Source organism: Glossina fuscipes, unplaced genomic scaffold, assembly GCF_014805625.2.
Source record: "Glossina fuscipes isolate IAEA_lab_2018 unplaced genomic scaffold, Yale_Gfus_2 87, whole genome shotgun sequence".
Taxonomy (NCBI): Eukaryota; Metazoa; Arthropoda; class Insecta; order Diptera; family Glossinidae; genus Glossina; species Glossina fuscipes.
Genome location: NW_023998441.1, coordinates 536803 through 552582, shown reverse-complemented (window position 1 = coordinate 552582; position 15780 = coordinate 536803). Strand labels below are relative to the sequence as shown.

The following is a 15780-nucleotide window of genomic DNA, read 5'->3' as shown; positions in this document are numbered from 1 at the left end:
TGCATGAGATAACAGAAATGCAGCAGTGTTAGCGCAAAATATATAATTTAATTCATCAGAAACGTAGGACACGATAAATCAAAACAAAATTATTAAAAGCATTGTAACAAAACAAACCATATGTTAAATATATGTGAACATCATCTAAACAATCATTGTTTAACCACAAGACTTTTCTACGCAAACAACATAGAGTTGTTACCCAAACAATAAACATGACCCTACTCTCCAGGAAGTAGTCCTCTACTAACCAAATCCGACCGTAGTTTAAATTCGCCACATTTATGATGCACCGTTAAAGGAACTCTACAGTAGGTGACAAAATACTGTGTACTTTAGCTCTTATTAGAAAAATCTCTTCGATAGTTACCATTATCAAATTGTTCGCCGAAGCTAATGATTTCCCCCATCGACCGCCCCGCGAAATATTTCACAACCAATGTTTCAACAAGATGATAAAAATATCGCTATTTACATCCCAAATAAATTGTAGCCTGTCTAATTTGTCATTACAGTTAGAAAAGTACAACAAGCATACATACCAACCACGAATGTAAATCGTGAATAAGTAAAAACAAGAAGGCAAATTAAGCAAAAAGAAATGCGAGAACTGTACCTTTATTCGCTTCTAAATCAACATCCTCTTTATCAGGCAATTCTAAAAATCTCAGCCCATTTTTAAAGGTAGCCGTGATAATTAATAACACTCTATATACAAATTCAAATGCATAGTTAAGCGATTATGTTCCCAACTTTAAGCGGTAATCCTAAAACTTTCGATGATTTAAAAACACAAACTCACTGCGAAATATAAATCGAACAAAACGATTCCAAAGCTTCACTCCGCACTCACGAAACTTTTTCCAAAAAGTTATCATAACAAGCTAAAAAAGTAAAATCGCAATTATAATCGCAGAACCAATTCAACTACGACTCAAACAAGCAAGCCCAAGCGCCGTTGTTGAACAAAGGACTTTAATAACCATTTTCAAAGATACATTGATCATATTTAAGGATGGTCTTAATGAATACATCCAAACTATTATATTTGCGACAGAGTCAAAATCCTTTGCTGAAATGGTTAATTTTGAAAAAATTGAAATTTTTAGTTTTATAAAATCTACCTGATACATCCATTTCTCTCGAAATTTTAGACATATATAGTTTTTATTTTCGTTCTATGTTTTAATATTTTATTATTATTGTTATTATTTTAATTTTAGACTAATGAAATGAATTCTTAGACTAAAAAAAGACATTGAGCACTAGCAACACAGGCTATCGGCTCACAATTAATATTTTATTTTGTAGGGATGTTAAGGACTAGTTTTTAATATTTTATTTATTTATTTAGGAGTTTAATATCTGAAATATATATAATAGAAGTATACTATAATGTAAATAGGCGCCTTGTAGAATAATTGATGTGTGATAGCGAAATTTGGATGTCAAGGAAGTATGTCAAATATTTATTTTTAAACAAATAGAATTCATAAATATATACATATAGTAACTAAATTAGGTAAGGTTAAATATAATAAACTACAACGTAATCTCTTTAATAATATGAAATATCTTAACTAAAATAGCTGAATTAGATAAAATACAATTCTTGAAACGATGAAAAGAAAACAAATTATATTTGCTACATATACTGTTTGGTTTTTTTTCGTACCTACACACTTAGGCGTATACCATAGCGCATATAATTGTATATGCTTCTGCTTTGGAAATGTTTGAGAGAACGCGACATCTTATCAGAAAGCTATCAATAGGATATGTGACAATACAAATAATGAAAATCAAAGAGCAAGCTGTCAATTGGATACTAATTAACAGCGTTATTATTTTTATTGATAAAATCAAGTTACAAGTGCCTGAGATGAACGGAAAATTTCTATATTTAGTTATCTCTGGTAGTACTCAATAATTTGGTTACGCAAGGTTGTTAGCGATTATGTAATGTTTTTGAAGACTGAACGGCATATTAAAAAAAACTGACGACAGGAAAAGATGACGCAATCCAGTGTACAATTTAAGGGTAAATGTTTAGTTTACTATTTATCCAGACGGATCATAAATAAATTTTATGGCAAGGTTGGAAAAATAAGAGATATTATTGTCCCAAAATTGGAACTATGAGACAATACAAGTGTGATATTTAAATAAATATGCATAAACTTGGAAAACTCCTTAAAATAACTTAAGGAACAAACACAAGTTAATTCTCTCTCTCATTCAGTCTTAATAAAAATTCGGCGAGTTACATTGCTAGCATAAAGAAAATCCAGATCGCGGAGCAATAAAAATAATAGAAATTTAGATTGATATTTTTGAAGCATTAAACATTCAAACACTTCCTTACAGCACTTCACTTTCAATTTTATATGTATTGAAATTTTCGTTTTCGAATTTGTCATAGGAATATCTGTTTTCTTAATGGGATTTAAGTAATGAACATACTGGAATCTGGAGAAATCTTGTAAGCATGAAAAGCAGCCCTTCATAGTAGACCTTACCGAAGGATATGTTAATGAGTTTCACATTTGCTAAAGGGTGGAAATATAGCTTGTCCACATAACATTCGTCGACCGACTAATACACTACCCTGCCAATTTCCAGACGAACTAACGGCCCTATTAGAGAAGAGATTGAAAGACATAATTCCAAATTAAAATTTCACGTCGGAAAAAAACGGAGCATACTGGTGACGGATAGATGGGTGTTCCAAGTGCCCAAAATAAAAATGGATGGGTACTGCATTCAATTTAGTTCTAATTGTAGATACCTGGGAGTGCGATATGACGACAATAGGAAAGTAATATTTGCGAAGAAAGTTAAGAATGTTTCGAATAGACCGTTGTCAACCGGATCCCTTCTATGCAAAATTATCACAAACATGAATGAGCCAAAAAAGGCGAGGCGAAAACTTATACGCAGCGTAGCCAACGCGTACATGGTATGTGCCGCACCGATTCGGGCAGAGAAAGTGCTACAAAGTAAACATATTCTGCGAAAGCTTATGCCATTTCAACTTACGAGCAGATAACACATGTGGCCTATGCTAAAGCGTTAACAGCGATGCGCAACACGTTGTTTTCGTCTGTCCATCTTTGGAAATAGGATTTTCAGGTCTCTTGGATTAGAATTACTTCAGGTAACCCACTATCAATCGTGTTAACGAATTTCGAAAGATGGAATAAATACGCTAGTGTCTTACAAGACGCGCTTCGATATAAGGCCATACGAAGGCAATATGCGAACTCTTAATCTCAGCAGAACGGGGGAGAATGATAAAATGAGTATCAAGAAACAATAAGCGTCCATCTCGAAATAGTGCGAAAGTAGTTACGGAATAGCTTTGATGTAGAGCGAATAGTTAGTAGTGCACAGCCACTGAGTCCACTAAAAAAAATACGCTTTGCATTAACACAAGCAAAACTAGGGCGTTATTTTTCGACCGGATTTCCCACTTAAACATTATAAGAGCTGACTATATGATTCATCTTGTGGACGCAATACAGTGTAATGCAATAACCCTTGGTCGTATTACACGTTTTGTTAATTATATTAAACTAACAGACGACATTTTCTGCCTTCTAAAATTTTTGTCCACAAGCAATGTTGATCAAGCATTCATTAAAAAATTGTTAATTTATTCATAACTTCGCTACAATACTATTGATAAGAGTTTGTCATGTCAACGTGCTTTTCAAATCTTCAATTTTCCAGAAAGGATTAGAATTTCTCAATGTGTCAGCAGATCCGTTATGTGTAATTCAGTGTTACTATTAAGAAAAGAAAATTGGTTGAAGGAATAATTATTGTAATGCTTGTCCTGTGTTGACCCGCGTAGAGTAGACTTTTGATGTCTTTTTTAGGAAGCTGCTTGTATGTTCAACCTTCCTTACGATTAGTTGAATGCCTTTGGTCGGGTATCGTCACTTTTAATGCAGGATTAAGTTAAATGATATCAGCTACATTAAAAACATTTCAGTTGCTTTGTGCAACAATTTCTGTAATATGACGTTTTAGCTTAGTAACCTTGTTTCATTTCCTCTTTCTAAAAAAATGAAGTATTGTTAAGTCTCGTAGGAGAACGAGTTTAGTGGTGTGATTTGTTTTGACCCCATTTTTGCCGGTTTTTGGTTGGTCTCAATTTTCGGTAAGAGAGATGGAAAATGGCGAACGGATGGCTGGACGTTTTAATTGTGAAGGAGAAAAATTGAGGTGAAACCAAAAAAAATAATGGTTCAATTAATTAAGAGCTTTGAATATTTAGTTTTCGGCAAATCATTTAGACGGCCGTTTTGTTATTTACGTAATAAATTTATACTTGAGCAGAAGAAAAGAAATTAAGACACCCTAATGGTTACCGCCAGAAGAAGCATGTAACAATTGATTTATTCAATTGTCATAGAAAAAAAGCTGATGAAAACTTTTTCCGTTATATAACAAAGATCGTTATTTTAGTTATTTTTTTTTTTTTTTTTGTGAAATGAGAAGAAAAGACAAAAAAGAGTTAATTGAATTGTGCGGAGTTGATGAACAGTAAAAAAATTTTGGTTTAACTAAGATTATGTTAAAAAAAAGAGGGGAAACCATTGCATTTAATTTACACCTAAAATATACATTATCTTTGATCGACAAACACAACGATATTCTCTACTTGCTTGCTGTTTTTGTGAAGTGTGCTGCAATCTATAATAACAACAGCTATAATGTGTAAAAACAGCGGCTGCAATATATAACAACGCTATAATCATTGCATGTATCTGCGTTTTAAGTGGATGACTTTATTTATTTATTTTTTTTTAATAAATTAAATATTGTATTGCATAAATTGCATTGTAAAAATAAATGAAATATTACCCAAGCAAAGAACATGCAAGTGGTGGCCATCTATATTGAGAGAAAACTTATCTATACTTAATAATTTAATTTAACTTGTATGAATGAAATGAGCAGCATTTTAATATATAGGAGAGAAGGGTAAGTTAAAGGGCCTTTGGGACGCAACTTCGAAGTCACCTATAAAAATCATAAGCCGAAGGACACGAATAAGTGGATAGGTAATGAAAGGTTCCGGGCTTAGAGTATGCCCGTTCGGTAAGTTTGGTCCACCCGCGTCTTCGTTAAAGCGAGCTATTCTTTTAGGTGTATATGTCTGAGGAGTGTCCGGGAGCCAAATGTAACCCCTCCACCAACATCTGACGAACTAGCTACCTGAGCAAAGGCACATACATCGGTTCCTATCTTCATAAAGGGACGTTAGTACCATCTAGCACAACAAATTTAAAAGGATAACACGAAGGGAATAGAATCGTTCATATTTGTTAAACAAATTATGATAATGATTTTGAATGTACTAATATTTTCGTTTTTCAAGTGCAATTTTAGATATGGTGGTCAATTAATATACATTCGATCACAACAACTTTTCTTTAATCGGGCGCAGAGCTCGAAGTATTCTACGTTGTTGTTAACAGTTATTTTACACATAAATCGTGCCTGACACAATGCATTTGTACTGAACTTCCTTTCTGGAAAATTTAGTGACTTCCACTTCCAAGGCTTTTATTGACTGCCTTCTTTTCTTGATGAGATTGGTTTTTAGAATATTTTATGTTCTTACCAAATTTATAAATTACTGCTCCCTGTACATTATTTCCATAAGATGGCAAACCCTAGTAGAGTGCAAAAGGACTGCTTCTTTGATGTATTGAATTTCGAAAATTCTTACATGTTTCAAATATGAAGAACATTTTAAAGAGAAGGCAAAACGTTAAGGCGTATGATATCTGTGAGTAGTTTGGCTATGGACATAAACCAAATAAATAAATGATTTGTGGGAAATACTCAGGGCATTCATTGTATCAAAAGTGCGCGCAACAGAGAAACTGAAACTGATTTTCCAATTTACTATTTACTTGTACAAGTTACAAGCTGATATTACATGTTACAGTTTCCAATCTTAGCAAACAAGAGCAACATGCTTTGAAATTTACAGTTTTTTCTACCTCGGACTTGTTGGTAAGCTTTTGAGTTAGTAAAAAAACCTTATTTTATGACAGGCTTTTATAAGTATGCAAGTAGTTTTATTTCCATTTTCGTAACCATATATCCGTTAACTCAAATTTAAATTGAAGCAGCAGTGTCGAAAATCCATCGACGAAGATCGGCAACATCAGCATAGACACCAGGATAGTTTGGAAAAGCGCAGCCATAACCCCAAGACACAATACCGACCAATCGGCCTCCAGAAACTAGAGGCCCACCAGAATCACCTTGGCACGAGTCTTTACCTTCAGTATAAGCGCAAATCATTGTAGGCCTTATTTCAGATCCGTATCCATAAGATGAGGAGGCGCATTTTTCTCGGCTGACAATATCTACGTTAACAGTTTGCAGAGTGACAGGTAGAGAACCGCCGCCAGACTGTAGCGTTCCCCATCCTGTAACGGAAGCTTCGGCTCCGTCAGCGGGGGCTTTCTTTGCTAATTCAATGTTTTTAATGCTGGAGCTGTACGTAACAGAAGAAGCTAAACGGATGACAGCAACGTCATTCATCATAAGATTGGAACTATATCCATCGTGAATTTTAAAATCTGCTACGTCCAATAAAATGCCACCGTCATTCCAAGTGGTAGAGCCTGCGCGTACTTTAATTTGGGAGGATATTGCTCCTTGTAAGCAATGGGCAGCAGTGACTATGTGATTCTTGTCGTAGAAAGAACCACCACAAAAGTGAGAGCCGCTTCTTTGCAGAGAAACTTGCCAAGGAGATTTCTCAATGGTGGTAGGTTTGCCCCCAACAATACGACCATCTAATTGCGGTAGCATGCCCTTGGGCATGGTAGCTGCAAAAACGCAGGCCAACAAAGAAAACAGAACAACGAATCTAAACATTATTGCAAAAGTGTACCAAGGTGAACTGATGTATACTCCATTTCAATTTGCTATTTATACAAAACTGCTGTGCTTTGTAAAAATATTTATGGCTGCATCGAACAAATCATATCGGTAGATATATATATAAAAGAAATAATCTTAAAAGCCTACGTTGTAAATAGAGAAAACACTTCGAACAGCTGTAAATTTGTTCAATCGCGCGCAAACTCTGCACAATCTAGAAATATAAATAAACATCTAAACATAAATAGTACCTTTAAAGCGATCCATTAACCGCAATCACACTATTTGCTTCTTATTGCCGAAAAGTAAAGTAGATCGCTGTAATGAAGCAGCTGCTAACTATTCCTTTTGCCTATGTTCAGAATCAAATCGGATTAATAAGGTCTTGCAAGTGTTTGAAGAGTAAAAAAGTAAGAACGTTATATTAAATACCACCGTTCTACCTATTTTCGCCATAAAATACCAAAAGATACATCTTTTCATCGCTAAGGCTACAAAACCCTTATATGGTTATAGGGTTCAAAAAAATTAACCAATGCAATCAAAAGCTGCAGCGACTAGTCTTATATGCCTAACCACTAATCGGTTTTAACTTTCACCATAAAAATTTGACATTATTGTCGTATGAAGGCTTATATTTCGTATGAAAGTTTGTGGTCCCATTCTGCCTAAATTTTCACGTATACATTGGTATATGACGACACTATTTTTCAATGAATTTTTTGAGAAATGTAAAAAAAGGAAATCTTTTTCGTATAAGAACATTTTTAAAATTTGGTTTCCTATGGAAAGTAATTGTGTGACTAGACAACTATAGATTGTCTGTTAATTTATCAATCGTAAATGCATGACTTAAATAATTTTCAGGGCATTGCGTTCAGTTCGACAGGTACTACATATTGCTTTAAAATTTCTTTTCTAACTTTTGCAGGTATTAAAAAAAATTTTCGCCTTTTCTAGGTTGCCTAAGTTTTTTGTTTATTTTTGGTTTGCTTATGAATCACTGCCACTGTCAACTCTGGCTCTCTAATTGATTGGGAAATATACGAGCAAATTACCATTTACTACTTTAATGCTTCTGACTGTAGCATTTCTATAACAAAGAATGTCAATGGAAATATTTCATGCACTCGATATACCGAAAGCAGTCGCTGATACAGCCGAATATAGGCGTTTAAAGTTATTTTCGTATTATTGAAAGCTATCAAAACTTTCTGAGATCTTACATATTTTACCAAAACTGAAAAGTTGACACATATATGTCAATTTAAAGGCATCGTTGCATAAAGTGTTAATGATTGTTGTTGAGGTAAATTATAGAAAGTTTCTCTATGCTTTTCTTTAATTTTAAGATTTATGTCCACTTAACAATAAAAATAATATTTATGATGGACTAAAGTTCTTTTACTTGAGGTGTTTTATTTGCAAAGTTTCATTTACTAACTTTCATTGCCAAAGTATGTTATGAACATGTATATATGCTGATATCTGCTTTAGTGAGGCCAATAAAAACTGACGCAGTGATTTAAGGTGGTGTTTACTAGCAAATATGCTTTAGCAAATGGTTTAAAGTAAATTAAGTTCGGCATACCGTTGACCGGTACTTACGAGCATTCAACCGGCGCTCAAGGTACGACTGATACTTGACCTTAGTAAGTTTAACAATGTGACGTGACTTAACAACTTTGTTTGTTCGCTCCTTCTTACGATAAGCTAGAGCTTGATGCAGATATTGTTTTGGTTTTGTGTTTGAGACATTGTTGCAATAACTGTGAAAAAGAACTGGTTCGAACATAACAACAAAAGTCGTTCATATCTCAATGTCTGCGCTATACTCAACAAAATAAAATGATTGGAAATGGAATTCGAAATCTGTTGTATTCTGTAATGCATGTATGCACAATTCGCTTAGCCGCAAAAATAATATATTATATTTTTCGTATAACAAGAGTATGTGTTAGAAATATATATATATGGCTGAGAAAGTTGTTGACATTGCTAGTTTACTTTGTTCGTTTTAACGAAATGTGGAAGCTAATCTTTCTGCCGTTCTTTATTGTGCAGGTCTTCGCTGGCCCTGCTCCAAAAGGCATGCAACCCCATTTGGATGGCCGTATTGTCGGTGGGCAAATAACAAGCATTACCAATTTTCCTTGGCAAGTATCTATACAACGTTCTGGGTCACATTTCTGCGGCGGTTCTGTGTATAATAAAGATACGATCATTACCGCTGCTCATTGCATACGAGGAGTAGGTATTTCCACGCTTAAAGTGCGTGCTGGCTCTTCGAAATGGTATGAGGGGGGTGTGCTGGTAGACCCTACCGATTTTAAAATTCACGAAAGTTACAATGCTGAGACTATGATGAACGATATTGCCGTTATTCAATTAAAATTTTCTTTGCCTCTTGGAACTACCATTAAAAGTATTGCTTTAGCCAAAAAAGATCCTGCTGATGGAGTTACTGCTGTGGTTTCAGGCTGGGGCACTAATATTTACGGCTCACCCGACATTTCTGCTACGTTGCAATATGTTGACGTTTACATTGTTAGTCGTGAAACTTGTGCTTCCTCTTCTTACGCTTATGGTGATGATATTAAGCCAAGCATGATCTGTGCACATGCCAGTGGTAAGGACCCTTGCCAGGGCGATTCTGGTGGTCCTTTAGTTTCTGGGGGACTTTTGGTTGGCATAGTTTCATGGGGATATGGGTGTGCAGTACCTGGTTATCCAGGTGTTTACGTTAACGTTGCTGATTTCAATTCCTGGATTGATGCAGCAGCTTCTAATCCCTAATATTTCTTTATTCCACGAATAAAAGCTTGCGCTAATTTACGCATTTTGTAATACACCTTTGGAGAATTATTTAATTATAAAAGTCACTTAGTTATTTATCACATATTTAAGTTATGCTTACATATTCTCGGATATACATGGATATTTGTATTGACCTAGATAATCTACATTGCAATTGCACATTGCAGTAAGTGCAGTTATATTATATTTATATTCTACAAATTTTAAATTCACAATTCCAAAAATCAACCAAGAGATCGTAAAGAATCATCTCCCCTTACCATTAGATCGAATTTCAGATTTTCAAAAGGAGTAAACATTCTTTACCTTATCTATAAACCACATTTAGAAGTACTTTCTATAGAAAATATAGTTCATAATTGCTACTAATTCACATTAGACCGTCATTTATTGACAAGCAAATACAAACGTGCGCTTGTGTTGATAAGGAAACTTTATAAAGTTTAATTCAGGTATGTGTACGCGTGTGCACACATTCTCTTGTAAATAAATTAAATAAGATTATAAATGTTTGATTTATTAGAAATATCGCATAAAATGACATGTCTTGTCGAAGCTAGTAACGCGTTCCTATCTTGCTTATCATTTATAACTTTCTTAATGTTCGTTCTTGTAGTCGTAGAAAAATTGCCAAAATGCCCGGGCTTATTGCGTTTTTAATTTTGTTTATTATCATTCCGTCGCTCGCTTCATTAAGTTATCTGTTTGGGCGCGTTATAGACGGTGACGTCGTGACTATAACCAATTATCCTCATCAGGTATCATTACGGCTTAAACATTTCGATAGTTATCCCTATTTACATGAATGTGGCGGCAGCATTTATAATGAGTGGGTAATCATTACTGCATCCCATTGTGTTTATAAAAGAGAAGCGAATGACCTGATCGTTGTTGCAGGGTCTGATAATAGCGATGGTGGAGATGGTGTAGTATCGCGTGTTGAAAAAATTATATTTCATGAAAATTTTGACGTGCAAACTATGGCTAATGATATAGCCTTGATATTTCTATCAACTCCATTACCAATAAATAATGTCACTATAGCTACTTTACTGTTGGCTTCTGAAGAATTGGCACTTGGTTCCCCAGTTACGGTGATTGGTTGGGGATTTACTTCAGCAAGCGGGAGTACTTCCCGCAAATTACGGAAAGCCGACCTTAAAATTAGTGATCCGGTAGAATGTTCTTCAGCTTACGGTATTGGTAGTATACAGGCAAATATGTTGTGCGCTGGCGTGCTCGGTGGAGGAAAAGATGCATGTAATCACGATTCCGGTGGGCCCTTGGTTAGTGGAAACAAGTTGGCAGGCGTCGTTTCATGGAATCGTGGTTGTGGCAGACCTGGTTATCCCGGTGTTTATGCTAATGTAGCTTATTTACATAATTGGTTGGAGCATAATATTCAAAAAAATAGTTAAAGGGCATATATTTTAACACTGAGGTCAATTCCTATGGCAAACTGCGCAACGTAACGACACGTTACTTTGCATGTGAATAATATATATATATATATCTATATATATATTCAATATATATATATATATACATATATACATATATATATATAATTTTATATGTAATATATAATATATAATTTTGAAATATATAATTTTGAAGCAAGCAATAATTTAATTAGTGTAAAATCTTGGGTAATTTTTGTAAAAGTTATTTAGTGATATATTGTAACATTCCCGAATGATCCCACGGACACGAATTTCGTAGACCCTCAATTAATTCTTACTTTCTTTACCGCTTCCCGTTGTATTTTGTAAATGATTATAAAGATATTATTGTAAGTAAGAGTGTAAAAGAAATAGTTCAGATGTTAAAAATGATGTAGATAGATAATATTGACATCAGCGATAGTAGCAAAAGTAAATATTGTGATATCAAACAAGACTTAAAAGCAAAATAAGAAAGAAAATGAAAGGAGCAGTGGGAAATAGTAGGGAGCGAAAAACAAAAAATCGTACATAGATCTACAAATACATTAAAAAGGAAGAAAAATTAATCTTCAACGTTGGCAAAAAAAAAGTTTATGCTTGTATGAAGATAGTAATTTGTAGTCTATGCTCACACAAAAGTAAAAACAAAAGGAAATTCCAGCCGAAGTTATGTGGAGTAAAACAGAAACGTTTTTTCTGCATTGACCATAAGTCTAAACAGATTCATAGCCAACCATTATGGTAACTTAATTAATGTAGTTTTTTGATCACCCCCTGATTGCAATAATAAAGCGGAGGCTCCTATTGCTAATAGAAGACCACTAATAAATAGCAAAGAAAACAGGAGTAAGATATCTGCCTTGAGGCACCGGGAATGTGAATATCAAACAGTTGAAAAATTCATCATGAGTTCGAAGAAAATTCTAATTTCGTTAATTTAAGGAAAACCAAATCTCAGCTTATTTCTCTACGTGTTGTGCTACGGTCCATGTAGATAATATCCGTTTGAAGACCTTCAGCAAATCCACTAAAATTTTCGGAGAAAAATTTAAGGAGACTCTTAGAAGGCCGCCTTTTATAAGATGCTGTTAATAAGCAGGTATTATTGAATTAATGCCATTTTGCTTAGCGATAATTTTCAAGAACTTGAATAAAGATCCAAAGTCAACAATACGTGTGCACTTATCAATACAACGTTTTTTTTTCGTTTATTTTATATGAAAGTGTAAAACAGTTTTTTAAGACGAAAGAAACACGCAGCTCGACAGCGACGTATCGAAAATTATGGGTAAAATATTATGAAGATCGCTAAAACAAGATTTTAAATCATCAGGGTCTAGAAAGTAAAAATTTAATAACAGGCGCGGGTAAAAAATTGCGAGGATCATTTGTGAAGAAATATTTACAGTACATATTTCAGTATATATCAATACATTGAAACTTTCGAAATACGAACAGAAATATGGAGTTGTAACCAACAGCTGAAATTATCACGTGAGGAGCTAGTAGAACAAAAGGCGACACTGTTATCTGTTTATATAGAATAAAAGTATTTGTATGAAGCAAAAAAAAAAAAGATATTTGGTTTGAAGTTTCACATATTATATATTTTTCAATCGAAAATATCAACCCCACATTTACCTTTTTGTAAAACGCAACTATTTTAGGAACGCATTAGTCATATTGCTTTATCTCTATATTTTTGTGCTTGGAATGCGCAATAAGTCGATCTGGAGTACTTTTGCATGGAACGTACGGAGTGATTCTGGCAAATACTTTGGTAGCAGTTTTGTAAAGATATACTCATATATAGTACATGTGAATCTGAAGTGATCTCTGTCAACAAAATTTTAGTGTTGCCACAAACGAAATTTTATATGCCATAGATTTTCTCCATAAGCTGGTCTTAACCGTCCTCACCTTAATTGCAATAATTTCTCAGCTAAGCTCAAGCTCCGAAGTTAAATGTTCATTTTGAAAATACTTTTTTATTCTTCAAATTTTCCTTGTGTATTCATATTGCTTTAGACATATCTGACTGAGTAATTCAAAATAATGATTGTGCTAAGCCAAAACGAGTTCCAAAAATTAAATGACATACGGCCAAAGTGATAACTAGTAAATTTGTATTAATAATAAAGATAAAAGTACTAAGATTGACGTGAAAATTAAAGAATATTCCAGTTTTCATAAGCTTGTTTTTACTTTACTTCTGTTGAAAGCTTTTTATTTACATCTTCTGTGACGCTGGCAATAGCATCATCCAACCAGTCTTTTAGACTAGCAACAAAGGCATACACCGTCGGAAAGCCAGGTCGACCGCAACCGCGTCCCCATGATACCAAACCAACAAGTTGATTATTTATAATCAAAGGTCCACCGGTATCCCCTTGGCATGCATCTTTGCCACCGTTAACCAAACCAGCACAAATCATACGTTCTGTGATTTCACCTTCCCCGTATGATTGAGTGCATTCCGTTGTACTTACTATTGGTACTTCAACTTCTTTCAAATATCGCGAGGAGGGACCAAATTCTTCACGATAACCCCAACCAGCTACAGAGGCTATTTTGCCACTCCCGGGTCGGTAACTCATTATGGAGACTGGACTTAGTTGATTTTTTTGGAATTCAAAAGAACTGCGGATTATAATAAATCCAATGTCGTAATCGACTGACAGAGACGAGTAGTCAGCATGAAAAAACCATTTTAAAGCCGGATAAAGTATACCATCAAATCCGGTACGATAATTAGATGCCGCTAGAACTATAATATTGTCGCCGTGACCTAAATCAACAAGACATTGAGCAGCCGTTATAACAATTCTCTCCGAATAAATAACACCAGCACATTTGTGCCGATAAGGCTCCTGTGCCTCATGACGATAGCGTAGCGAAACCAAATAAGGATGCTTCGCTATATCTACCTCATCACCTCCTATAATATAAGTTCCAAAGTCAGCTAAAATCCACCTCGCGGTAACAAATAGTTGTAAAAACGAGAAACAAATTTTCACCAGGTACATTTTTTGAAGTATTAATGGCAAAAATAGAAAAGCAACTAATAACTGATTACTCAGTCAATGTAACCTGATGTTTATCCTTGCAGTGGTACAAAATATTCACGTTATCAATAATTGATATCAGTCTTTTAGATTGCTATAAATGCAATTGTTACATGTACAGGTTGATAATTACAACCACCTGAAAACAACAACTTAGAAATGTTAATAGAATTAATATTTCCCATGAGTAGAATGTTCCTAGCTTTTTTTTTTCAACACATTTTGCAATGCATAATTATAATCATTCTCACTAACGATATAAATTATATAAAATTTTAAGTAGGGCATGGTAATCTATTTCATCGGATTGTATGCTCTTAACTTGACTAAGACCAAGAAGGTAATTATATATGAAAAATTTGACTTTTTGGCTTTTCAGGATATTTTTCATTATATTTGCTACCGTTTCTCAGTATTGCTTTTTAGTGTTAGAGTCAGTTGTTTAAAAAAAACTCAACAAAAATTCTAAGCAAAATTGTTCCTTTTACAAATAACTAAACCAAAACAAACAATTATAAATTTGTGAAAGATAAGTAAAACAATTAAACCCTACACCACTTGTGGTAAAAGGTATATTAAGTTAGTGCGGAAACATATAACATATAAGGGCTTAAGATAGACCTGCCATTTGTTATACCGATCGATTAAGAATTATAATCTGAATTGTCTAAGGCTGTCTGTCCGTGTAATTTCTGTCTATGTAAATTTGCTTTCAAGCTTCACTCTATAGAAAATGGTTCAGATCAGTCCACTTTTTCGACCACTCCCCATATATCGCCCTATTTTGAAAAGTTGGTACATGGAAAAGAGTCGTAATTTTGAAAATTTCTCGGCAAAAGTGGTTAAATAATAGTATTTCGGCATTCTAAATTTGAATGAAAGCTTTGAATGGGGCAATTTTTGAAACCCCTCTCATATAACGGACACAAAAATTCATACCACAAAAAGGCCTAATAATAAAAGTAAAGACTGACCGCCTAAGCAGGTTAACGAATTAAAAATGAAGCTATAAAATTAGGTACTAGTAATATGGTGGTAAAAATGTACATAAATATAATATTTGTGGAATGGAGGGTGAGTAAAAAAACAATATTTAAGTTGAGCAGTCGAAAGTATTGACAAAAGTAAATTGTGAATAATCCAAATTTGGATTGACATTAACTTTCTCACTCTTCCTATCCTTCTTTTCAAGCACTTGGAACTTGAAGGAAACTAACAAAAACAAACGACACGATAATTTCCAACTGACTGACAGTAATATCAGAATTTTATTAGGCATTTATACAATATTTAAATAATTTTTCCCTTGGGAAATAAATTAATTATACCTACATTACATAATATATACGTAACCGTTTTTTATTTAGTAAGGAAAACATATACAATGTTAAAAACCTATTTACAAACCGACATAATTACTTAAGTTACAGACAATTGCTAACCTATGCACTAAGTTCGCTTGTTATTTTTGTAAGTACAGTAAAAGCTCCTTATTCGCGGTTTCACTATTCGCGGATTAACAAAATGCGACATAATTC

At 34.0% G+C, this 15780-nt stretch overlaps 4 protein-coding genes across 5 annotated transcripts; 2 read left to right on the top strand and 2 right to left on the bottom strand.

The window, feature by feature from the left end:
* Window positions 1–6063: 6063 nt before the first annotated feature.
* Window positions 6064–6955, bottom strand: LOC119638301 (trypsin alpha-like). Its single transcript, XM_038035037.1, has one exon. The coding sequence runs from the start codon at window positions 6907–6909 to the stop codon at window positions 6139–6141; it is 771 nt and encodes a 256-aa protein (XP_037890965.1). The 5' UTR covers window positions 6910–6955; the 3' UTR covers window positions 6064–6138.
* A 1587-nt stretch (window positions 6956–8542) lies between these two features.
* On the top strand, window positions 8543–9764 carry LOC119638297 (trypsin beta-like). The gene has a single exon (XM_038035033.1). The coding sequence runs from the start codon at window positions 8764–8766 to the stop codon at window positions 9709–9711; it is 948 nt and encodes a 315-aa protein (XP_037890961.1). The 5' UTR covers window positions 8543–8763; the 3' UTR covers window positions 9712–9764.
* Window positions 9765–10273: 509 nt separating this feature from the next.
* On the top strand, window positions 10274–11278 carry LOC119638300 (trypsin eta). Of its 2 annotated transcripts, XM_038035036.1 has the most exons (2): window positions 10444–10561; window positions 10630–11276. In XM_038035036.1, exons 1-2 carry the CDS (start codon window positions 10534–10536, stop codon window positions 11148–11150), a joined length of 549 nt encoding a protein of 182 aa, XP_037890964.1. In that variant the 5' UTR covers window positions 10444–10533; the 3' UTR covers window positions 11151–11276. The 2 variants fall into 2 exon arrangements, with proteins under 2 accessions (XP_037890963.1, XP_037890964.1); XM_038035035.1 differs by having other exon boundaries at window positions 10274–11278.
* A 44-nt stretch (window positions 11279–11322) lies between these two features.
* On the bottom strand, window positions 11323–14262 carry LOC119638299 (trypsin eta-like). Its single transcript, XM_038035034.1, has one exon. It carries the CDS (start codon window positions 14201–14203, stop codon window positions 13379–13381), a length of 825 nt encoding a protein of 274 aa, XP_037890962.1. The 5' UTR covers window positions 14204–14262; the 3' UTR covers window positions 11323–13378.
* Between the last annotated feature and the right edge of the window lie 1518 nt (window positions 14263–15780).